At 40.7% G+C, this 26,472-nt stretch overlaps 1 protein-coding gene across 1 annotated transcript; it reads right to left on the bottom strand.

Annotated features, from left to right (window-relative positions):
- Positions 1-163: 163 nt before the first annotated feature.
- LOC128105566 (zinc finger protein 431-like) lies at positions 164-23,400 on the bottom strand. Its single transcript, XM_052730812.1, has 4 exons — positions 23,235-23,400; positions 4,578-4,704; positions 4,317-4,377; positions 164-3,179 (listed from the first exon to the last, which is right to left on the bottom strand). The coding sequence occupies exons 1-4, from the start codon at positions 23,283-23,285 to the stop codon at positions 1,712-1,714; spliced, it is 1,707 nt and encodes a 568-aa protein (XP_052586772.1). The 5' UTR covers positions 23,286-23,400; the 3' UTR covers positions 164-1,711.
- Between the last annotated feature and the right edge of the window lie 3,072 nt (positions 23,401-26,472).

Raw genomic sequence — 26,472 nt, 5'->3', positions numbered from 1 at the left:
AAAGGTTGGGTTTTTGACAACTTCCTATAATTCCTGCTAAAAGGAGATCCAAGGATCTAAACTTTTGGGGAATCTCTATGCACATACCCACACAAAGACACACTGACATCACATAACTAAAATTTAAAAAAAATCTTTAAATAATCAGATTTTCACTCAAGAACATTTTTCTCTTGTAAGCATTTATTCCTGTAACTCAGTTGTTGAGGCATTAAAAGGCTTACTTACATTTTTCTTCATCATGAACTGATTCATGTAACAGAAAGCAAGCACATAGGCTTGAAGTCAGAGAAATCAATCTTTCTTAGTTGGTGGTATCATTTGGGAAGATATATATGTAATGCTCACCCTGCTGGAAAAAGTACCTCCCTGGGAGTGAGCATGAGAGTTCACATCCACACACCATTTCCAGTTCCCACTTTCACATTCATGCCAAAGGTGGAAGATGTGAGTTCAAAGCTTTCTGCTTTAGCTGCCATGTTTGACACTTGTTGCCATGCCACTTTCATGGTTATCCTGGATCCTTCTGGACCCAAAGGCCAACTTTTAGTAAGTTGACTTACTTAGACATAATGTTTTATCACAGCAACAGAAAAGGCACTAATACACACCCATTAAGTGTTAAACCTGGATGCCTTATTTCATGTAACTGAAGAGAATTGTAGAATAGAAAAGTGCTACCTCATCATTTTGTCCATATGAGTTTGATGGTGCAAACAAAATAAGAGGAACATCATAATGCTTGAACAGATAGGTGACACTTGTCAGGTATTTTGTCCAGAATAAACTTGTATAACTGAATGTAAGTCTGTTGGGTAAAGATCTTCCAAAACCTTTATGGCCAGATTTCCTTGAGTATTAATTTTCTCAGGCCCTCAAAGACTACTGTGAATTGAAAAAGCTTTAAGAAGCCAATTACACACTAAAAGTTTTACTCTTGTATAAAGACTAAATGAAGTGCAAAACTTTGCCACACTCACTACTTTTATAGGGTTTCTTTGCAGTATGAATTTTTCTTATGACTTCAAAGAGTGCTGATTCATGTAAAGGCTTTACCACATTGGTCATATTCATAGGGTTTATCTCCAAAATGTGTTCTCTTATGTATTTGAAGATGATTGTGTCATGAAAGGCTTTATCACATTGATTATATTTGAAGGGTTTCTCACTAGTATGAGTTCTTTTATGTATTTGGAGATTACTAGCACATCCAAAGTTTTATCACATTGATAACATTCATAACTCTAGTATGTGTTCTTTTATGTATATAGAAGATTATTTTGTGAAAAGTCTTTATTACTTGGATTACATTGGTAGGGTTTCTCTCCAGCATGTGTTCTTTCATATATGTGGAGATGATTGTGCTGTGAAAAGGCTTAATCATAGGATTTCTCTCCAGTATACGTTCTTTTATATATTCAAAGATGACCTTGATTTGCAAAGGTTTTACCACACTGATCACAATCATAACTTTCTCTCTAGTATGTATTCTTTTATGTAGTCTAAGATTATTGTGACATACAAAGGTATTACCATGTTGGTTTCATTCATAGGCTTTCTGTCAAGAATGTATTCTTTTATGTATTTGGAGATGACTGGCACATGCAAAGCCTTTATCACACTGATTACATTTATAGGGTTTCTCTTCAGAATGTGTTCTTTCATGCATTTGAAGATTACATTATTATGAAAAGGCTTTATCGCATTGATTCTATTTGTAGGGTTTCTCTCCAGTATGTCTTCTTTCATGTTTTTGGAGACGATTGTGTCGTGAAAAGGCTTTATCACATTGATTACATTTGTAGGGTTTCTCTCCAGTATGTGTTCTTTTATGTACTCTGAGATTACTGGCATATGTGAAGGCTTTATAACATTGATTACATTTGTAGGGTTTCTCTCCAGTATGTCTTCTTTCATGTACTCTGAGATTACTGGCATATGCAAAGGCTTTATCACATTGATTACATTTGTAGGGTTTCTCTCCAGTATGTGTTCTTTCATGTATTTGGAGATTTTTGGCACATGCAAAGTCTTTATCACATTGATTACATTTGTAGGGTTTCTCTCCAGTATGTGTTCTTTTATGTACTCTGAGATTACTGGCATATGCAAAGGCTTTATCACATTGATTACATTTGTAGGGTTTCTCTCCAGTATGTGTTCTTTTATGAATTTGGAGACTACTCACACATACAAAGGCTTTACCACATTGATTACATTCATATGGTTTCTCTCCAGTATGTGTTCTTTCATGTATTTGGAGATTATTGGCACATGCAAAGTCTTTATCACATTGATTACATTTGTAGGGTTTCTCTCCAGTATGTGTTCTTTCATGCATTTGAAGATTACTGTATTGTGAAAAGGCTTTACCACATTGATTACATTTGTAGGGTTTCTCTCCAGTATGTGTTCTTTCATGTCTTTGGAGATGACTATGTTGATAAAAGGCTTTATCACATTGACTACATTTGTAAGGTTTCTCTCCAGAATGTGTCCTTTTATGTATTCGGAGATATCTGTATTGTGAAAAGGCTTTATCACATTGATTACATTTGTAGGATTTCTCTCCAGAATGTGTCCTTTTATGTATTGGGAGAGTTTTGAGTTCTGAATAGGCTTTATCACATTGATTACATTTGTAGGGTTTCTCACCAGTATGTGTTCTTTCATATATTTGGAGATTACTGGCACATCCAAAGTCTGTAGCACATTGATTACATTTGTAGGCTTTCTCTCCAGAATGTGTTCTTCCATGAATTTGAAGATTACTGTGTTGTGAAAAAGCTTTATCACATTGATTACATTTGTAGGGTTTCTTTCCAGCATGTGCTATTTTATGTACTCTGAGATTACTGGCATATTTAAAGGCTTTACCACATTGATTACATTCATATGGTTTCTCTCCAGTATGTGTTCTTTTATGTATTTGGAGATGACCATGACTTGTGAAGGCTTTACCATACTGATTACTTTCATTGGTTTTCATTCCAGCACATGTTCCTTTAAGTATTTGGAGAATACTGTTGTGTGCAACGGCTTCACCATACTGAATACAGTCATGGGGTTTCTCTTCAGTATGAAAATTTTCATGCTTCTGAAGATGACTATGATATGAAAAAGCTTTTGCACATTGAGTATATTCACAGGGTTTCTTTCCAGTATGACATTTTTTGAACCTGTAAAGATAATTGGCACAAGTAAAAGCTTTCTCACATTTATTAACTGATGAATATTTTTATCTATATGAATTAATTTTATAATATGTTCTAATCTTTAAGACAAATAAGATCTTAAAGTATACACTCATAGTGTTCTCCAACATTTAGGGATGTTTTTTGTCTTGGAAGGTATCTGTAATGGTAAGAACCTTTATTAGAGGGTCCACATTTGTAACATCATTTTTCTATATGAGATTCTTCACATATTTGAAGAGAACTAGAAGAACTCAGAGCTTTAACATACTGATTGCATTCATAAATATTCCAATAGTGTGAGTCATACTACATTTGCAAAGTGAACCAGGACAAACAGACATATTTATATATTCCAATGCTCATGGAGCTTTTCTGCAGTGTGAGTTTGTTGATGTATTCCCAATGAACTTGGCAAAGCAATTAATTTTAAACTTGTATCACATTCAAAAATTCTACTCAAAGTGACTACTATGTATCTTCTAATTGCTGTGTGTGAGAGAGTTATATTGCTTCCTTTCATATACCCCTGCTCTCATGGCTTGTATCCAGAGTGACATATGATATACTGATAAAGGAAAACTAATAAATAAAATGTTTCTACACTGCATTCACACAGCTTGACTTTCTGTTCCTCACAAACATGTGATATAGGGATTAAGGATTCTCCACAACAACTTCTTGACTCTCATAATCTATCCCTTTCACTAAACTTAGAAAAGTCACAACAAGTAAAAGAGTAGCACTAGTTTACTCTGAATTATTTGCTTACTAGAAGGTTTTGGATATATACATCTCACCTATCCAACATGAATTCTTTATGCAATACCTGAGTGACATGAAATTAAACAGATTGGCTGTTCTATAGCCTAGGTACCATGGAGCTGCAATTCAAATGGGGATATCAGATAAGGCATTGTTTCCCTGTGTTCTTTCTTAGAGCAATGCCTTGCAAACACATATCAGTTACGTGACATTGAGGTAGTTGGTCTCGTGAGAATATAACAATCATCAGTACACTTTAAACTGTGCTTATTTACACTATTACTTTTGTTTTAAACTTCCAGGATACATTACAATTTCTCCATAGGCACATTTGTATCAGCTTGCACATGAAATTACCTTGCATGTCCTCCAGAACTTTGATAATGTTCTTCAATATTATAGTCTTCCCAACTGTAGCCTAAAATACAGCACCAGAAAATGAATGATATTATATGGGAAACTGCAAAATTTAAGTTACTATCTTCAGTGAACCTTAGAGCCATGCCAGATTTATTCACCTCATTCTTCTTCTTTCTCAATAGAAATTACAGAAGTATATCAATAACTAAGAAACTGTTTTCCTATTATTTTAAAACGTGATGGAAAACTCAGTCTTACCTATAGCAGTGAGGTTCCTGTAGGTCTCCAGCATCACATTTTTGTAGAGATTCTTCTGAGAAGGATCCAGCAAAATCCACTCCTCCCAAGTGAAGTCAATATGCACATCATCATAGGTCACTGCAGTCTAAAATATCCCATACATGTGTCCAACAGAGTATGATACTGACAGCATGCTAATGTATACTTCTTTGACAATATATTCACATAATTCTGGGGCTTACCACACTTATTGAATAACACAGAAGTTCTAATCAATTCATTTTAGAAAAAAAACTGAACAATGAGGTTCACCTCTGTAATTTCTTCACACTTTGTCTAGGATATAGCCTTGCAGGAGAAAAGCCTATTAAGAGACATAGAGAGGCAAGAGATCGGAGTATACATCAGAGAATCTGAATGAATAATCACTAACTACAAAAATGATGGGCAAGCTGTGTGTATTGGCTCATGCCCAGTCTCAAGGCAAAGGCAGGTGTATTTGATTGAGTTGCATGACAGCCTGGCCTATGCAATGAATTTCAGGATAGAGTTAAATATTAGTAAGACCCTATCTCACCTATAAAAATAAATTGAACAAAAAAGGTAGAAAGAACTCACAGGTGTTTATGGGACTTTCCACACACACCTGCAATTGAATGATTCAGAAGGCTCAGGCAGTTTTAATGTTATGATTACTGCCATTCTAGAAAAAGAATGATATACTCTGCCAGATTTCAAATTCATGATGTGGGTGAAGCTCAGCAAAACAGCATATGCTTAACATGTACAAAAACCTACATTCCAGGCTCATTAGCCAATCTCTTGAATGTAAAATATTCTAAAATCAAGAAACAAATTAAACCTTTGCAACATGCAATGGCACAGGATATATTCTCATTCAGAAAGAGGAATGTGGCCAGGTTCCAGTACAAAACTCAGGTAGTCAGCCCATGCTCATGTTCAGGCCACACAAGCCAGAAGAACAGGTAGGACACCAGCCCATGGAACTTCCTAATTCTTTTTGTTCCCATAGACACAATCCCCCACCAACCCTCCAGCCACCACCAACTTGGACATCAAGTACAGGTCATATAAGCCAGAAGAACACATAGACAAACTCAGGCAAAGACTCCCTTTTGGACCAGAAGCCATACCAGCCATCCGATATCCATGTAGGATGTCTACCCATGGACCTCCTCCATACTTCCAGTACCCCCAACACTATTCCTGATCTTGGGAATTTTTTCTCCTACTGGGTTGCCTCATCCAGTCTTCATATGAGGGTTTCTGCCTAGTCTTATTGTAACATGTTGTGTCATGTTTGGTTGATAATCCATGGGAGATCTGCCCTTTACTGAAGAGATATGGAAGAGGAGGGGATCTAGGGGAGAGGAGAACAGGGAAGGAGTAGGGGAGGGAAAACTGCATTTGGGATGTATTGTGTGAGAGAAAAATAAATTTTAAAAAAGAAAACAGAGGAATATAGGTACAGAGAGGCAAGATTGGACCAAGGCAAGACTAAAACTCAGCAGAGCAAAAAACCAAATCCTGTAGCTCTATCTAAGATACATGGGGCTTCATTCTCAAAGGGCTTAGATGGCTTTAACCCTGCAACTTTTCATACATGTCTCTCCAGTTCTACTTCTACTCCATGTATGCAGCTCCCCATGGCAGATGTCCCAAAGCTTGGGTATTTCAACAACCCATTGTAAACAAAATTCTAAACAGTCTTATTAAATAAGAAGCACAGAGCCAAATACACAGTTAAAAGTACTAGTGAAGAACCAAGGCCACCTTATCTTACCACCTAGTCACCGTCGCTTCCCCAGAGAGAGAGACCTTCTTCCTTTGTGACTTGTCTTTTTATTGCCTTTGCGTTCTGCCTTCTCATTGGCATGACTTCCTTATCACTGCCTATCTATACAGACCTCCAGGTCTCTATGGTTGGAACTGGGATTAAAGGTTCAGGTCACCACACTTGGCTGTGTCCTCAACCACACAGACACTCTGCCTGCCATGTGATCGGATTAAGGGCGTGGGCTACCACCACCTGAATTCTGTTCCTGCCTCACTAATGACCTCTGATCTCCGGGCAAACTTTGTTTATTAACATACAAATAAAATCACATTTCAGCACAATTAAAATATCACCACATCCTATGGTCTCAAAATGCAACCCAGCTTCATCTTCACAACTTTATGCAATGAACACTCATAGCCTCCTCAGAGTTTCTGACTGCCAAACATAGATGGGTGCAACAGTGCTAAACAGATACCACAGAGAAAGAGTCTATGACCTTTAAATTGTGCATCTTTCCCGTTTCCAGAACCAATACAACATGGGTGACTCCCCCCAAATTTGGCTTCTAAGTTGTGATGGACCCTGCCGTGCTTCGACCAAAGTTACAGCAGGCTCTGTGTAAAGTTGCATCCTGGGAGTAGAAATCACTTTGCTCAATCCATTCATAAACTGAAGGTTTAGCTGATGGAGTCTTACACTTAGAACACACTGATAGGCTTCTACTGTAGAGAGCAAGGGAGTTCTCTTTAACAGTAACAGTCTCCTTGAAAGTACCTATTGGCTTCACAAGTGGACTGTCATCTGAAACTACATAGTGCTGTTTTTCTCTACAAAACACAGACTTTTCATTTCTTTCTGCCCCACTTGTTTTTCACTGTAGAACCTGAATGAGTCATCAGTAATAAGCAAGCAACAGAATCAATATATTGTCTAAGAAATCAGCTCACTACTTTTTATTTATGGCTTACTCAATTTCTAATGGAATGGAGAAAGTAAGAACAATTTTGGGCCAAAATATTATACAAATGACCTCTAGCTAAATTTTTCATGGAGTCTAGTTCCCACTGAATTCCTATGACCTCAAGCTCCACTGTATGCACTACTCTCAACACTCCCATCTTCCCAATCCTACAAGAATAGCCAATTAAGCTATGTGTACAACTATCTATGGATTTTGCCATCTAAAGTACTAATATCTTCAATATTCCTCCAAAAGTCATTAATCCAAGGTCCTTTGCATTAACAAAACTACTTCTGGTATACCACATTTTGTTCTAACTTGCTTGTTTCTTGCTGTGATTAAATTCTCTAACCAAAACCATCTCAGGTAATGAACAGGTTTATTTGGCTGATATTGCCAGATCACAGTCCATCATTTTGAGAGCTTAGGATAGAAATTTAAGCAAACAATTGAAGGCAAAAAGCACAGGGAAACTGCTTACTGCCTTTCTCTCTCCCTTGGTCACTCTCTCATGCTTAGCTAGCCCTCTCATCCATCTCAGGCCCACTTGATTAGGGATATTGCAACCTCAGTGGAAGAGCCTTCTCACATCAATCATCAATCAACACAATCTCTTAGAGACATAGCAGTTCCTGGCTATTATGAATGGATGAGTATGATGGATGAGTGCATATAAGTAAACATCAGAGTAAGCAAAAGAAATCTTATTAAAACCAAATGCAAGATAACACATTTTTAAAGAAACAGTGTGATTTGTATCATACACCTAAAAAAAAACTTTTTTTGCTCTAATTGCTTTGTAAGTCACAAACACTTTCAAAAACAAGTTTATTCCCATTTTTATGTGTATGTTTGTGTTGGAGAGTAAATGATTTCAGTGTGTACAGGGGACAGAGCAGAGAAGTGGGGGTCAGATATCCAGTATATGGAGTAACAAGTGGTTAGGGGCCTTCCAACTAGAGTGTTGGTATATGAACTCAGGAAACCCCCAAGAAGAATATGTGGCAAGTCACCTGCTAAGCCCCTTAGTACTTTCTAATCCAACAAACTAAAAGTCTTTCATTGTGCTGAAATGTGGTGATATTTTATTTGTGCTTTAATAAATAAGGCTTGCCTAGAGATCAGAGGAACAGCCATTATAAGTAAACAAAGAAGTCATGCAGTGTTAGCACACGCCTTTAATCCTGATCTCCCTAAGGCTTTCACCCCTATATTTGGCTCCATGTTTTTTATTTAATAAGACCATTTTGAAATTTGTCTACATTTCATAATTTAACAACAACAATAACAACAAAACCTAAATAATATAAAGAAGTAAATATATGATACTTAGGAACATTATGCATCAATATTACGGTGTTGGCTCTGGTAAATTTGCAGCATGAATTGGATACAATCCGAAGAATATTCCCAAAATTTTATAACATGATATTTAATTCCAAAGCTACATGCAAAGTGGAAAAACTCATAATTTTAACCCTAAGTTTCTCTTGTCCCACCCAGCTCCACAGTTCCGCAGTTGCTTATAAATAATCACTCAGAGGCTTAATATTAATTATTACCTGTATGGCCTAAGGCAGGCCTCTTGCTAGCTAGTTCTTATAGCTTGACTCATCCCATAACTATTAATCTATGCATTACCAGATCTTCCATGGCTTTACCTGTGTCCCACTACATGTTGCTCCTAGGATGGCAGTTTGGCATCTTCCCCACTCTCCTTTCTCCTCTCCTATCTCTCTTGGATTTTCCCACCTGGCTCCTGCCATAAGCCAATGTAGTTTTATTTATTACCCAATGGGAGCAACACATATTCAAGCATACAGAAAGACATCCCACAGCACAGAATGCTCTATAGGATTATGAAAAGATAGCACACACACTGACACAATGTGACTTCTAAATTAACACAAAGCTATGCCAATTAAGAATGTGTGCAATATTTATGAAAGAACAAATCAGATAGAGAGAAAAAGCCAAGAATAAAACAGAAAAATATACTCCTCTTTTAATCAAAAGACCAAAGGAAACTCAGCCAGGAAAAATGTGATCTTGACAAATATTACCCAGCTCCCTATGATTCTATGTGTATAGAAACTAAATAGACACAGATATCACAACTTCCACAAAACTGCCTCCAAGTGACCATTGAACTGTTATGTTTCTAACCCTCTAGCTACTGTTATTTCTTCAAAACAGAGAGGTCCCATGCTCCAGAGTTCTCTCTGCAAATGGAAGTGATCTCCTGCTATGGTTCTGCAAACTATAATATCCTCCTGTGGTTTCAGGCAAACCTAGTCCTATGGACGCCCATACAGAAAACACTGTAAGAGAATAAATGTCAATTTCCTGCCATGCGGATTATGTCATAAGATGTGGAATCTGCCCTATCCACCCACCCAAAACCACACACAACTTTGAAACCTCTGCAGCTCACAAGAACTGTTCCTGCTCTGTGACAGTGAAGACGGTGACCCCACACTCACGATGGCATGGCTTCTGGTCTCCCTCACAGCTCTCTATAGCTACCTCCCATTGGTACTCGGGATTGCTAAATCTTCCCAGGGTCCCACATTAGCCTAGGCCACCCAGCTGAGCCTCAGGACATTAACATCCCCCCAATTGGGTGACCAGAGATCAAGTGACTCATATATCACAGGCCTTCCCTACTCTGCAATTCTACCCCAGTAAACAGGTATTTACCTAGTATTTTAGTGGAAATTCTTTAAGTCTTCTGGACTACTTCTGGTCCCTCTTCCAAGGCATGGAATGCTTTGTGTGAACAATCCATTACACACTCAATGTACAATGCAGCAAACCCTTTGCTTCTTAGCTGGGAACTCCTACAGCCAAATATAGGCCACATTCAAAAAGCAAGTGTTGTTACTGTTTAACTATTTTTAAGGCAAAAACAGGCCATGAATTAGAAAACATGAGGGGCAATGGTAGGCCTTGCAGGTAGGAAAGAGACTGTGGACATGATGTAGTTATAATCTCAAAGAACTATTTGAAAAAGTTAAAAAGGCTTTAGAGTCATGTGCTGCAGAAACTACAGATTTGTATGAGAACACACCAAAGATAAGTCACACCTTTTCCCTCAGGTTGAACATCTCAAACCAGAAAAATAATAGTCCTCTTAGGCAGGGCCACATCATTTTACCCAGATCTTCTATTTTCCTTGAATTCCTGTAACTACAGTAATTTGGTTTCATGATAAGGTTAGTCCTTTATCTAGATTCTTGATTGTCCGGGTCTGTGAATCCCAAGAAATGACTAGTCAGGACATTTATGGAGCATCTGAAATTGATTAACTACCACATTGCTAATCTCAACTACTGCCAAAGCAGGAAATATTTTACCCTCCTTCCTGCCCCTCCCTTTCTGCACTGTCATTATACCAGCTTCAAAGTTGGTCATTAAAGTCCATTCTTGGCCAGGTCCCTCTTCATTTCTATGTCCCCAATAAAAGCCAGAGAGATTGGAGGACACTGATTCACTGGTCTATGTTTCCTTCTCACTGACCAGTCAAGACCCAGCCTAGAAGGAGTTTAAGGACTGTCTTTCCAGCACTGGGCACCAGAGGAAGGATTAGGTTTTCAAAACAATTCTCAATTACGTTGCATGAGGCAAGCCTACAGGAAACATTGCTCTAAACAGAAATAAAAAATCAACAGCACTTGAGAGAAAGGGAATGACACTATTAATGACCAAGAAACACTGGAAAACAGAAACAAATGGAGATTAAAAAAAATGCACTTAAAGAAAAAGAAATGTAAAAAAGAATAACAATAATTGTCTTTTTAGCATGATAAAAGTAATTTATTTTTAAGATAAAAATGCTTAGCTATATTAGCTATATTGACTTAAAAAAAAAGAGTAGGACCTTCCCTAGTTGAGGAAATGCACTTAATAAAATACTGATTGCTCTTGCCTACATGCTCACGTTGGCTGCTGAGATCTGTAACCTGACACACAGAGTTACAGGCAATGGTCTATTTCTCAATCCTCTGAACTGACTTAACTTTGTCAAGCAAGACCGAACATATCTGCAAAGGAGAGTTGTCTAATTAGAATTCAATATTCATTGGCTCAAACTAACTTTCTCAAATTGTACACCCACCAATCTGGTCTGTGTTCATTCACATGACAGGAATTAAAACATGCTGGGAAACTACAAAATCACTCCCCCTGCCACATTCAGGTCCTTTTTCATAATGATGATTCTAGCAGCTGATTGCCTACCCTGTTTCCCCCTGAAGTGCACACAATAAACTATTCCTCCTATCTCCTCTGAAGGCAGAAGTCATGCTCCACATGCAAATCCTTTTCCTCTGACAATGGATAGACAACTACATGACACAAATGGGGAATTTTAAAACTGTGAGGTGGTAGAGTCACTTAATTTAAGAATTTATAATGTTTAGTCATGGACACCAAGGTCATTGCCCTGGGGATCACAGACTGGAATCAAGGTCACTTGAGTCTACATAGGAGAGTTTGTCTCAGAAACATTGTTCTAAATAGCTGGAGGTGCAGCTGTTCAAGAATTAATATGCCTTCCAAAGGAGAAGAATAAATCTCCATACATAGGTAGAAAGTGGATTTATTAGAATGTCTCACAGTCTGTGGTCCAGTTGGTCCAACATTGACTGTCTAGCAATGGAAAGGTCAAGAATTCAGTACTTCTTCAATTCATGAGGCTGGATGTCTCAGATGGTCTTCAGTATATTCTAGAATTCCTAAGAACTGGGCTCTAAAGAGAGTAAATGAATGACCTTCCTAGGCAAAGCCATGACAATCAGGCAGACAAAGAGCTCCTTCTTCAATATTCTTTATATATATATCTATGCATATATATATGCATATATGTATATATACACATACATACATATATACATACATACATATATATAGGCTGTGACCAGAAGGTCTGACTGAGATTAAAGATGGATCATCTTACCTCAGAGATCCACATTAATGAAGGGTCTTCCCATTTCAAAACCTTTCATTAAGAATAATCTCTCACAGGTATATCCAATTGCTACAAACTACAGAAATATGAAATAGGGATTCACTATCATTGACTAGGTCAACCCATTAGAACTGGGGGCCCTGGTGGAGGAGTTAAGCCTAAAAGCAAGGTGTTTTGGAGTTATTGCCTTTTGAATGTATTGGCTGTTTTGGGCAGTGAATTTCTTGTGTGAAATTTTAGCTTTCCCATCTGTTACTACCTTGGGATTCATTTTGCAAAAACTTCTGGCAGTGTGATTGATCATTTATTGGGGACAATTTCCCCTATGCATCTGGAGTATATTAATAACTTCCACTGGCTATGTGTGAAGACAGTCAAGCAGGCAAAAGAAAAAAAAAAACCCTCTTTCCCCAAATGAGGTCTTTGTTCCTTTTTCCAATGTAAACTTAGAATCTGACTTCCTGCAATTATCTGTATTGGTAGGCATTGGGCACTGTCACTTTCTAGGCAAAAGTATTTCATTTGAGACATTTTCAGACGTTCAAGGACAAAGCATTACCACATTGTTGATTTGTAACCCTTAGACAGATAGAAATGTGCCCTGGCTTTACCTCACCTGCAGATAAGAAAAACTATCCTGAGGTAACCTCACTAACCTTAAATTCTTAACTGCTTGTACTTCCTTTCTCCTCAGTTAATCAACACAAGATTTTAGCTTAAGAGATTTATTGCTTGCATTTACCCTGAGATGTAGCAGGAAAGGTAATCAGCTATTTGCTAGTTTGCAGAGAAAAATAAACTTTCCCACTGACCCTCTGAGGACCTGGCCTCCATGGTCAGAGGGCCTGGAAGGTGCCAGATTCTGTTTCTTGTGTAAATTAAGCTTAATCCTATCCTTTTCTGCACCTTTAAGCAATAGGTGCAATCCTTAGATCTAAGAAGTTTCTTTTAAGCAACTTATTATAGCAAAAGTACTACAGCAGACTAAAAACTGCAGGTCTTCCACTACTCCTTACACAGGTTGCCTAGTAACCCAGGATGCTTACCCTGCCCATTTGAAAAACAGCCTTTGGAAGCAGAGCAGAGAGAAAAAAACAGTTTTTCCTTATCTGTGATTTTCACTATTAATAGACTTTTAACCTTATACATAGCCACACTCGGGAATATAGTTTGATCACACAAATCCCCCCTTGGATTCCCTTGATTGATTTAATCCTTGGTTGACCTCACCAGAAAACTTCCACTAGCCACTCCCACCTTGTGCCATCAATGAAACCTTATAGTTATTGCTCTCTGTGTGTGAATCCTATCACCTTTCTCTATGACCCTGAGAATTTCAAGACTTGCATTGCATTGCCAAAGAATTACTATTTGTAATGTATATAGGCCAGTACACCCATTGTAGAGATGACGATTTTTTAATACAGAGACATGGCCTGAAAGAACACATTGTGAGTAGATTCATTCCTCTACCATCAGTTCTAGTTTTCCTCCGCTGGTTGTAGCGTCTCCTTTGGACTCTGAAACTCTTTAGGGCAGGCCCCTAAAGTCTTTCATTACCCTTACACAATTTTTTTGTGTATTGGTTAATTCCAGAGGTAGTCAGTTTGGCTACCAAGAATAGTCATCACAAGAGCCAAGACAGAAGACGTGAGAAAGATTTCTTACCTGTATGAGGCAAGGAGAACAGTGGAGTCATTTCCAAAGCAATGCTTTCTCTAAGCAAGAAAATCATTGGGATTTTACTGGGGGGGTCTAGACATGTTTATACAGAGTTATGCTCTTCTTACAATAACAAAGGAGAGAGAACATAAATACAGAAAACACAAAGAAAAAGTCACTTATCAGCACTGTGGTCACTGCTCTTAGTTGGATGGCTCTTCTGAGCAAATAAGGCCTCTGAGCAGGCAGGTTCAGAAGAAGGCCACAGCTGCTTCCACACAGGATCATTTTAACTAGGAGTTCATTTTAACAAGCCCTGGCTGCTGTCTGTCTCAGAACTGTGACATCACTGTAGAGAATTCCATTCTTTCCTTTTTATAACTTAAAAAAATTTAGTTATATGGGTATTTTGCCTGCATGTGTCTTTGCACAGTACCTACAGGGGCCAGAAGAGGGCAGGATATGACTAGGACAAATGGTTAGCTACCATGTGGGTTCTGGGAATGGAACCTGGGTCCTCTGTAATAACATCCAGTGATCTTACCTGCTGAGCAATTTCTCTATCCCCTTTTATTATTTAAATTTTATTTCCATACATTTTAATTAAAAGATACAGCATCACTTTCCCATTGTTCTCTCTTCACTCCATCCCTTTTCCAGTGTTTCCCTCCCAACTTCTTCCTTGTCAAGTATGTATGAGTAAGTATGCTGAAATACATGAAGGTAACCTGCTGAGTCTGTTTTTGTTGGTTGTATATGGTTGCAGGGCTGACGACAGTGTAATAGAGAGTAGTAAGGGAATGTTCATCAGTGACACAGAAGAGGAATCAAACCTGTATGTTGAAAGTGTGTTTCAGTAAGAGGCCTCGCAGATGCCCATGAATTCATATCCAGGTTCTTTTCATTTTGAGCACCAAACAGGGTGGTGAAGTAATCTCATTTCTATTAAACTGATAAAATAACCTGACTCAAAGTAACTTTGGGGGAAAACATTCACTTGATTCATAATTTTATGGTACATCCCTATCAAACAGGACCTTTCCTGCCATGGTCCCCAAAATATGAACATTCTCAACTTCTTAAATCCCAAAGTCTTTAAAAATTCCAACATTTAGTAAGTCTAGAGTCTCATAAATGTATATTCTGAAAAAAAAAAAGAGTAAGAGCCCACTGTTTTCAAAAAGGGGGAGAACAGGGGAATAGCAGAGAATCAATCACATTTAAGGAAACCAAAACCTAGCAGCTTCCTGTATCACACTGTACAAGTTCTGAGACTCTAATGACTTTCTGGGCTCTCAGAGACTGAGGAAGCTCCATGTTTCAGGCTCTGCCATCCCTAGCACACACAGCTTGCCTACCATCTCAGTTCTACTCCACAACTGTGGCTCTCCTTGGTCATCCTACAGTCCAAGAACCTACCACCCCTTCAGGTGTCCACTGGACTCACTGACCTCTCAGGGCCTCTCCACAGGTGTTTCAAATCTGTTCCAGTGTCATCAGCTCTTCACGAGCCCTTCAGTCTTGGATTGGCAGGCAAGATACTGAGGCAGAAGAATCCCAGCAAATTACCAAACTGTCTGGGCTCTGCCCAGATAGAAAGCAAGGGTAGTTTCTATTCGTTCGGTCTACTGTATGTGGATTCTACTTTCACCTGACAGCTTACTGAATTTGAGGGGACCTAAAGGGGTAAAGAATAGACACAGCAGACAGGAGGAGACGTGAAGGAGATGGGAAAGGACAGGAGGAGACAGGAGAGGACCTGAGTGTCCCCAGGGCACTGGAGGTGCTTCAGTTCTCTGAGTCCCAGTATCAGCTCCCTGGAATCTCTACTGTCTGGTCCATCTAGTCCTGACCTCCTGGAGATGGTGCACTGATGGAGCCTGGGAAGTGATCCTATTCCCAGCCTTGCAGCTACCATTTGTACCTCAAATCAGCTTGGCTTGCCCTCAGTCAAGTGACAAGAACACAGAAATATGAGCAGGGAAGGATAGAAAGATATTAACCCCATCCAATCAGTGGACTGTCAAAGTCTTCTCCCCATCCTGTACACTCACATCCTGAGACCCTGTCACCCTAGAAATGTTGTGAGCCTGATTTTAAGGCAACTGGGACTTACATCTCCCACAGCTTCGACCTTGGGGTTCACATGTCTCATCATAGAACATATCTTAATCCTCAGATGTGAAATTGTCCAGAGGTCCACAGGCTTATTGTAGTCTGGGGAAATATACTGAGCCCACCATAGACTTGTCTGTTCCCGGGGGACTGCCTCCATACCCCACTGTACACTCAGTCCTTGGATGTTGTTGAAACCCTCAAACTCCAGCCTCTGCCTCCTAAGTTTTGGGATCACAGGGTTGGACACCATGTCTGGCTTTGGTGACTTCTTACTCAACTTTACTGAGTGTCATGGCGTGAACATGTGGACACTCAAAAAGTACAATTTTTAAAAATGAATAAAAAGAACGTTTATAAGAAGTAGCCTTGGCTCTCAGGATTCCACAAGGATGACCCCACCTGGGAGTGCTGGCAGTGGTCTAGAGGGTGCCTGGACTGGTCTACTTTGATGACCGGTCTAGTGAATACCCTAACCACCATCATAGAGCCTTTGTCCAGTGACTAATGGAGGCAGATGCAGAGATCCATGGCCAGGTGCCAGGCTGAGCTCCAAGAATCCAATCGATGAGAGAGAGGAGGGATTCTGCAGGCACGGGACATTGAGATCATGATGGGAAGATGCACAGATGACTGGCTACACTGGTGGAAGCCCATGAACTGTAGACTAGTGGCTGTGGAGTCCCCATGGGACTGGACTAGGCCATCTAGATATGGAAGACTGTTGTTCGGCTCAAACTGTTTAGGGTCACCCAGGCAGGGGGATCGGGATCAGTCCCTGGTTCATGGGCAGGCTTTTAGAAGCCCAGCACAGGTGCAGCCTTGGTGCAGTGGGGAGGGGCTTGGACCTGCCTAGGCTCAATGTGCTGGGCTCTGCTGACTCCCCACGGGAGACCTTGATTTGGGGAATGTGGGGATGTGGAGCGGCTTGGGAAGGAGGGCTGGGGGTAGGAGGAAGGAGGAGATAGGATCTGTAGGTGGTATATATTTTGTAGAGTGAGTAGAAAATTTCTTAATAAAGAAAAAATGAAAAAAAAAAGAAGTAGCCTTGGTGGGAAGTAATGGTGGTTGATCACACTGTATCCACAATCAAGAAACGGACAGTGATGAATGTTGGTCATTATTACATAATTCAGTACTAAATCCATGGAATGGAATGGTGTTGTCACTTCTAAAAGGGTCAAGAGTCTTCTCAATGAACTTAATATACAAGATAATCTCTCATTGTCAGGGACCAAATATGAACCATGTAAAAGTACTAGGTAGGCCAGAGTACAAGCCACAGACCCTAAACCAAAGATAAAGAACATCCCACGGTCAATTAGCATAGCAACAGAACAATGGTCCCTGACCAGTGACCTTATCACCTAGCACAACATCCTGCAGCTTCACGACCTGCACATCCCCCCTCAGCTGCATGTCCTGCACCCCTTTCCTCCTTCCTGCCCCCTCCCCCTCCCATGCTATATAAGCCTTGCTGAGGAGAATAGAATTTGCAGCTTGATCAGAACCCTGTCTTGCTGTCTTCCTTCCTGTCTCCCATCCCTTTCATTCTCTCCTGCAAGTGGGTCGTCCATGTTGAGACTGCGCTGGCTGGGGCATCTCATAAGTACACCAGGGAATATCATAATCTAGATAAGCCCTCACAGGTATAGCTGGAGGAGTGTTCCTTGGCTGATTATAGATCTTATCAAATTGAAAATCATTATTAATCATCACACAAAATTAATAAAATTTCTTGTGTATACTGCTTGTGTAGACAGGGACAATATTCCTTTTTTGGTGATATCTCAAATACAAATGAGCCGTGTTTGAGGGCAAAGTATATAAAAACCTTTGAGTATGGACTCATTCCTTTCCCAGATGTAAGCAGCAATTTGCTGAGAATCTTCAGGGCAGGATTATTAACCCTATGCAGAGTAAGGCACCATGCAGAACTCTTCTGACCCATGCTTTTACCTTATTAAATCAGAATCCTATCCAAGCCACCTCAGCAACTGACCTATGATCTTGTTACCAAAGATAAGAAGAGACAGAGACAGAGATAGAGAGACAGAAAGAATTCCTAAGGACCCATTGAAACGTAACTTACAAAGTCAACAGAAATGTAAACATGGCTTTGTGTCAATTGTTAAGTGTGGCTCTCCCTCACAAGACCACACTTTTCCAAAAGTCCTTTCTTTCTACTAATATCTGTGCTAAATCCATGATAAACATCTCTTTACAGACAAGTGTGGTCACATGAGGGAGAGGCAGGTAGATGTCTGTGAGTTCCAGGCCTAGCCTATCGACTACATAATGGTTCCCAGGTCAGACAGGGTTAGAAAGTGAGACTGTGTCTTAAAACAGACCCACTTCATAAATCTCTACTCAATAAACCTTAGGGCTGAGAAAGTGGGTTAACAGATAAAGTACTCACCTTGCAACTACCCCTTTAATTCTGCATTATAAAGCCAGTTGCAACAGTGCATGCCTATAATTCAATGCTTTTAGGGCAAGATAAAAGGCAGGCAGCTACCTATGATTTTATGTATATAGAAATTAAATAAACACAGATGTCACAACTTTCACAAAATTAACTCAAAGAGACCCTTAAGCTGTTATGTTTCTGACCTGATAGGTACTGATGTTTCTTCCAGAGAGGACCCATGTTCTAAAGCTTTCTCTGCAAAGGGAGGTGATCTCCTGCAGATCCTGCTATAGCTCTGCAGCCTTCATGGTCCCTTGTGTTTTCAGGCAAACCCAGCTTCAATGATGCCCACACAGCAAACACTGTAGAAGAGTAATTTAATTTCTGATTCCTCCCACATAGATTATTCCATCCCACAAGATGTGGCATCTGCCCTATCAACCAGCCCTAAACCATGCAAACCTGAGATACTTCTGCAGCTCAGAACTCCCTTTTGTCCGCTGGAACGGAACTTCACTGAATCACACCATAGTGGCTGGCAGTAACACAAAGCTAAAAGCATTCTAATCATGTCTTGTTGAAGGATGATCCCCATCACTCCCTTTCTACCATTTTCTAAACTGTCTGTAACATTTACAAGACAAACACAAAAGGGAAATGTAACATCCAGAACTTGTAGAAACCAGACCTTCAGTTTTCCAATCTGTCTTCCCAGATTCCCACTGTCACGGAAGCAATGCCTGTGTGTGCACACTGGACAGTGATATTACAAGCATCATAGCCTCCCATCCCAGGGTGGCAGAGCCTTCACATCCCCAGGGAATCCACACTCACTAAGGATCAGTGCTGTGGGATGGTCTGCATGTCAAGTGTGTTGCTGATTGGTCAATAAATAAATCACTGATTGGCCAGTGGCCAGGCAGGAAGTATAGGCGGGAAAAGGAGGAGAATAAAGCTGGGAAGTGGAAGGCTGAGTCAGATACACTGCCAGCTGCCACAATGACAAACAGCATGTGAAGATGCCGGTAAGCCACGAGCCATGTGGCAAGGTATAGATTTATAGAAATAGATTAATTTAAGCTGTAAGAACATCTAGCAAGAAGCCTGCCACGGCCATACAGTTTGTAACCAATATAAGTCTCTGTGTTTACTTGGTCGGGTCTGAGCAGCTGTGGGACTGGCAGGTCAGAGATTTGCCCTGACCGTGGGCCAGGCAGGAAAACTGTAGCTACAGATCAGAGGCCATGGGACACTGCCCAGGTCACCACAGGGACCAACAGAAAGTCTGTCTCATGGTCCATCCCAGTCCCAGCAGCTCAGACTCTTGACAGCTCAGCCAACCTGCTCTTCCTGATCTGGGGACAGTGGCCCCAACACTCATCATGGCATGACTGTGGTCTTCTTTACAGCTCCCTACAGTAGAGGCAGAGGAGAATCCTGGAAATAACCTGTAAGCTCCCTCCCACTGGTGCTCCTGATGGCTAAGACTTCCCAAAGCTCCTCATTAGTTAGGACCACCCAGTTGGACCTCAGGACATTAGTAATGCTCATCTCTACTGGGGGAGCAGAGATCAAATGACTCAAACTGCACAAACCCTCCCAGCTCTCCCCTTCCACACTAAGGTCAGACATGGCCCTAGTCTGGGAAATTTGTAGTTTAGTAGAATCTTCCATTCTCCAGAGAACTTCCTGTTCCAAGGTACAGGGTCCTTTCCATGCACATTCCATTACACATTCAATGCCCAGTGAAGCCAACCCTTTGCTTCAGAGCTAGCTGGGAGGACCTGACGCCAAACATAGGTCACATTCAAACAGTAACTGTTGTTAAAGCAGAAACAGGTCATGGATTACAACACAATGAAGGTCTATGGGAGGGCTTTGAGCCAGGAAAGAGATAGTGGAAATGAGGTCATTATAATCCAAAAAAATTATGTTGGAAAGTTGAAACAGGCTTTATGGCCATGTGCTCCAGAGACTAGGGATGTGTACTAGAGCACACTAAGTACCACTCATGCATTTCTCCCAGGCTGTACATCTTAAACCTGGAAAGCAGTAATATTAGGCAGGGCCACACCATTTTACTCAGTTCTTCTATTTAGGTTGAACTGGTGTAACTACTGTAATTTTTTTAAAGATTTATTTATTTATTTATTATGTATACAGTGTTCTGTTTACAATTATCCTTGCAGGCTACAAGAGGGCACCAGATCCTATTATAGATGGTTGTGAGCCACCATGTAGGTGTTGGGAATTGAACTCAGAACCTCTGGAAGACCAGACAGTGCTCTTAACCTGTGAGCCATCTCTCCAGCCCACTACTGTAATTTTGTTTCAGGAAAATTCTTTATCCAGATTCTTGATTGTCTGGTCTGTGAAAAAGAGAAATGACCAGTCAGGACATTTATGGACTATCTAAAATTGATGACCTTACTACTCATTGCTACTGTCTGTCAACTGTCACAGCAGGAAAGCTTTCAACCTCTTCTTGCCATCCCTTTCTGTGCTGTGACTATACCTGCTTTACTGTGGGTCAGTGAACTCAACTCTTACACAGGTCCTACTTCATCTGTAATTTCACAATGAAATCTAGAGAGGTTGAGGGTACTCATTCACTGGTCTATTTTCCATCTCACTGACCAGTCAAGGCCCAGCCTGGAAGGATTTGCAGGACTGTCTTCCCAGCACTGTGCAGCAGAGGCAGGATTTGGTGTTCAAAGCAATTCTTAATTATATAGTGTGAAAACAAGCCTGAGCTACAGGAGACATTGTTCTAAACCAGTGGTTCTCAACCTTCCTAATGCTGTCATGCTTTAAAACAGTCCCTTATGAGGTGGTGACCCCCCAACTATAAAATTATTTTCACTGCTACTTCATACCTAAAATTTTGCTGCTGTTATGAATTGTAATAAAAATATCTGTGTATTCCAGTGGTCTTAGGGCACTCCTGTTAAGGGGAGCCTTGACCCCCTCAGGTTGAGAACCACTGCTCTATAAACTGATATGAATAAATAAATTGCACCCAAGGGAAAAAAATGAATAAAATCCTTAATGGCTAGGAAACATTGGAAAATGTAAACAGAGATTAGAGCTGCAATGCATTTTTAAAAAGTGAAATTTAAATGATAACACTAATTGACCTTTTAAAATGATAGAATTGATTGGAAGAACACTTAGCAGTTCTGACTTTGCAACAGAGTAGGCACTTCCCTGCTAGAGAGAATGGCATTCATAAAACACTGCAGGACTTTCCCATGTAAAGTGTCAGCTGCTGGGTGCTATAAGCTGACACATGGAGTTAAAGCCAATGGCCTGTGTCTCAAACCTCTGAGCTGACTTAACTGTGTCAACCAGGAATGCACATATCTGCATAGGAGAGTTCCCTAACTGGAAACGGAAGACTCAGTACTTCAAGTTACCCTCCCTAAATTGTACACCCACCAACTCTGCCTATCTTCATCCACATGGAAGGAATAATACCAGGAGTTAAATTACACAGAAAGCCACTCCCCCTGCCCAGAGTGTCCTTTTTTATGATGGAGACCTCTGCAGCTCACTGCCTTATACTCCAGCCCATGATCTAGCTATTGCCTAGTCTGTTTCCCCATGCAGTGTACACAGGACACTGTTCCTCCTCTTCTGGCCTGAAGGGAGATGCCTTGATCCACACACAAATCCTTTCCTGTTACTGCAATGGACAGTCTACTATGTGACTCAAAGTGGTTACTTTAGAACTCTGTGGTGCTACAGATCTGCAATCCAAGAATTCCTATTGCTTAGTCAGGACAATAGCAAGGGGAATGCCCTGTGGGAATACAGACAGGGTTCAAGTCCACCTCAATCTACATCAGAGACCCTGACTCAAAATAACTTTTCAAAAAGACTGGAGATACAGCTGTTCTAGACTTAATATATCCTTGATTGGACATCAGGACTTAATGTTGGTTGTGACCCTGTAACATCCCCTTGAATAACACGTTAGAAGCCTGTTCTTTGACAGGGGTCAGGGAATGGGGGGGACCCTTTTGGCTGGTTGTAAACCAGGGTTTTCTCCTTTGTTATGAGAATGTTGTTTAATGGCTGGTTAATGCTGGGGAACAAGCATTTACATCTTATACTAATCTCTAAAAGGCACGGTTAGCATACTACTTATCTTAGGGATATCTGGGAGACAGCCCTCTCTTATCTTAATTCTACTTTGTGACTTAATGTCTCCTAAAAATGGGTAAATCACTATACCATCAATTCTATTACCATCCGTTCTACTCTTCTACATCAGTTTAGCAGTGGAGTGCTACTCTACACAGGAAATGCCCTTTAGAAGCTTCACAAAATCAACTGCAGACAGATACTAAACCTAAATGTTAAAAGTGTAGAACTTCTGAAAGATACTAGAGAGACCGGGACTCTCCGTGTTTGGCAAATCTGCCTTCCATAGTGACAATACAAGCACTACAGGCCCCAGCATTTCACAGTGACATCAACAACAAGGATATTTCTAAGTCTTGTTCCCAATGCAGAAACAGCCCATGCAGTGAAGTTATTCAGAGACTGCTGCCCCAGCCCAGGGAGTTGCAAGGACCACGCAGGACACACAGGACCAGGAAGGAACACTTAGGACTCGCAGGACCACAATGAAATGTGCATCTGGCTACTGCTTCCCACTCAGCCCCTAGGAGGACCCACCAACCGGCACCAACCGGCACCAAGGGCTCGGCTGGCCGCTCCTCCCAGTCTGGGGAAAGCAGCCCCTCGCTCACCGTGGCTGAACATTCCTCCCCGTCTGAGAACAGAAGCCTCTCGCTCACCATGGCGTGGCTGCCAAGCACTCTACCCACAGCAGTGCCCACGGCACAGCACACCGGCCATCTTCCGACTTCCTCCACAGACGACTTGTGCCAGAAGCCTAGCACCCAGAGGAAGAACACTCCCATCTGACTGGCGGGTCTGCTCGAGGCCCTGATTGGCTAGTGAGGCTGAGTGACAGGAACGGGTAAGCTGAAGGGAAACAGTACTGTGGTTCCCAGCCCTGGCTTCCACCTGAAACACAAACCTATCCCAGATTGGCTGGAGATTTGAGCCAAATTCCACAGCAAGTCTCTAGTTAATATAAACCAATGGGTTCAGTTTTAAAAGAAAGTATACATTTTCAGAAGGAGGCTACTCAGACACTATTGCACAAGAGGAACACAGAGTATCTCTAGAACATCATTATAAACAAAGTCCACAGTGGCTGGGACTGATTACCACAGCCCCAGGTGTGGAAAGAGATGGTTCTCAGGATCTGAAGCAAACCCTTCAAAGGCCCTGGTCCCAGACCTTTACCAGCTCTCCCAAGCATAATCCTACTTTTAGAGAAGGAACTCTTTTTTCCCCTCTCTATACATCAGGGCCTTAGAGAAACCTCCCAAGGCTTAGACAGGTTGCAAAACTAAGAGAGGCATAGTTTCTCAAGTTATCATCTAGAAGTTCTGCACTTTGAATTTGACATTTATGTGTAAGATCCATTTGGAGTTAATTTTGTGGAGATTACAAATGGCATCTCATGTACTAGGTAGCACTCCTCTACTGAGCTATGATGTAGAAGAGTAGAATTGGTGATATAAAGGATTTGGCAATGCTTTGGTCATAGTAAATCATACAAAGTGGAATTTAGCTGGGGGGCTGGGACTGCTGCTAAAACATCCCAAAGCCAAGTAGTATGTAAACCAGGCCTGTTACAGAATAAGATGCTAGGATGTAATTGTTTGTTCAGCTTTTATGTATAGTGGTCACATGTCTACACATGTGCTAATGGGATGTGCATCTATGGAGAAAGGATAGTTCAAACCCTCTGGGTAAAGATCTCTCTATACTAAGCTGGAACATTCTAGTTTTAAGAGGGATTTCGTAGTTGTGCTGTACTGGATGCTGTACACATCTATTCGTTGATTTTTTTAAATGTATTTGCTGTTTCTTTGTATTGCCTACATACACCCATTAAAAACCAAAAACCAAAAGCGTGGTTATAGTAGTAATGCCATGTATTATATGAAGACTGCCTTCTGTTTTCTCTAAGTTTCAGTTTAACAGATTGTTCCTAGGAAGTACTAATTTATTGTATTATCTTATAAACAGTTTCTATTCAGCTTTCTTTTGTTTGATTCTTGTTCCTCAGCACTATCTAAGGACAAACAATTGGCACCATCCTATGATCAGCTGTGCCTGCTTATAAGGGATGACCGCCATCAGGTTTGCTGACTATTGATATTCCATCACAGAAAGGTATTCCCTCCTTCTGAGTATACAGCCTCTTTCCCATGCAACTGTATGTGATTCAGGCCTAATGACCTGTGACCTCCTGGGACACTGGGTGGAGCCTGATGAAGTGCTCCTATCCTCAGCCTTATAATTACTGTTTGTGCCTCAAACTTGCTTGGCTTGCCCTCAGTCAGGTAACAAGGGCATTGAAATGTGAGAAGGAAATGCACAGAAATATATCAGCTCCATTGATTCAGCAGCCTGGCAAAACCTCCTCCCCATCCCCTACCCTCACACATCCTGAGATGCTACCACTATAGAAATGTTGTGAACTTGGATTTCAAGGCAACAGGGACTCACATCTCCCACAGCTCAGAACTTGGGGTTCACATGCCTCATGGAAGAAGACACCTTGAGCCTCAGAGGTGAGATTATTCAGAGGCCGGCAGGCTTGTTCTGGTCTGTAGAAGATAACAAGGGACAGATTCCTCCACCATAGACTTGTATGATCCATACACCATTGTACACTCAGTCCTTAGATGTTTTTGTAACCCTCAAACTAAGGTGTCTGCCTCCTAAATTTTGTGATCACAGGGTTGGGACACCATATCTGGCTTTGGTGACTTCTTATTCAACTTTACTGAGTATCATGACATAAACATGTAGAAATTCAAAAGGTAAGATTTTAAAAGTAAATAAAAAGAAGGTTTATAAGAAGTAACCATGGTGGTTGATCACATTGTATCCATAGTTAGGAAGCAGACAGAGATGAATGTTGGTCATTATTACATAATTCAGTACCAAATCCGTGGTATGGAATGGGGCTATCACTTTTGGAAAGAAAAAGAGTCTTCTCATCTCAATGAACTGAATATACAAGATAATCTCTCATAAGCACACACCAGAGAACCACAGGTTCTAGATAAGCTCTCACAGGTATGGCTGGAGGAGTGTCCCTTGGCTGATTCTAGATCTTATCAAATTGAAAATCAATATTAACCATCACACAAAGTTCATAAAATTTGCTATGTAGACTGCATGTGTAGACAGGGACAATATTTTTTTTTGGTGATATCTCAAAAACCAATGGCCATGTTTGAGGGCAAAATACATAAAAACCTTTTGAGTATGGACTTACTCCTTTCCCAGATATAAGCAGCAATTTGCTGAGAATCTTCAGGACAGAATTATGAACCCCACGTAGAGTAAGGCACCATACAGAACTCTTCTGACCCATGCTTTTACCATATAAATCAGAATCCTGCTAAAGCCACCTCAGCAACTGACCTATGATCTTCTTACCAAAGAAAAAGAGAGAGAGACAGAATCAGAGAAAGACAGAGAGGCAAAGAGAAAGGGGAGAGAGAGAGAGAGAGAGAGAGAGAGAGAGAGAGAGAGAGAGAGAGAATCCCTAAGGACCCATTGAAAGGAAACTTACAAAGTCAACAGAACTGTATACATGGCTTTGTGTCAATTGTTAAGTGTGGCTCTCCCTCACAAGACCACACTTTTCCAAAAGTCCTTTCTTTCTACTAATATCTGTGCTAAATCCATGATAAACTGTGGGGACCTGCCCCACCCTGAACTTAGGTCACCTGTGAAGAGGTGGCCTGGAACCAAGGAAAAGTAAGTGCGGGTTGCTCACCTGTTCCCCAGCCTCCCTCTTACCTGGAGAGACAATCAGACGCAGTGGGGAGTCAAGTCAAGCAAGAACTCATTTATTGATAGGCAGTAAGCCTCCTTTATACCAGAAAACCT

The sequence above is a fragment of the Peromyscus californicus genome, unplaced genomic scaffold, assembly GCF_007827085.1.
Source record: "Peromyscus californicus insignis strain IS unplaced genomic scaffold, ASM782708v3 Scaffold_9__1_contigs__length_137607984, whole genome shotgun sequence".
NCBI classification, from domain to species: domain Eukaryota; kingdom Metazoa; phylum Chordata; class Mammalia; order Rodentia; family Cricetidae; genus Peromyscus; species Peromyscus californicus.
Note: the sequence above shows the minus strand (reverse complement) of the source record. Positions and strands in the feature narration are given on the sequence as shown.

Coding starts and splice junctions, on each gene's coding strand:
- LOC128105566 (XM_052730812.1), bottom strand. CDS start 23,285: ATGGTGAGCGAGAGGCTTCTGTTCTCAGACGGGGAGGAATGTTCAGCC. Junction 4,378..4,577: donor CAGGAACCTCACTGCTATAG/GTAAGACTGAGT, acceptor GCTGTATTTTAG/GCTACAGTTGGGAAGACTAT. Junction 3,180..4,316: donor AGTTCTGGAGGACATGCAAG/GTAATTTCATGT, acceptor TTATCTTTACAG/GTTCAAAAAATGTCATACTG.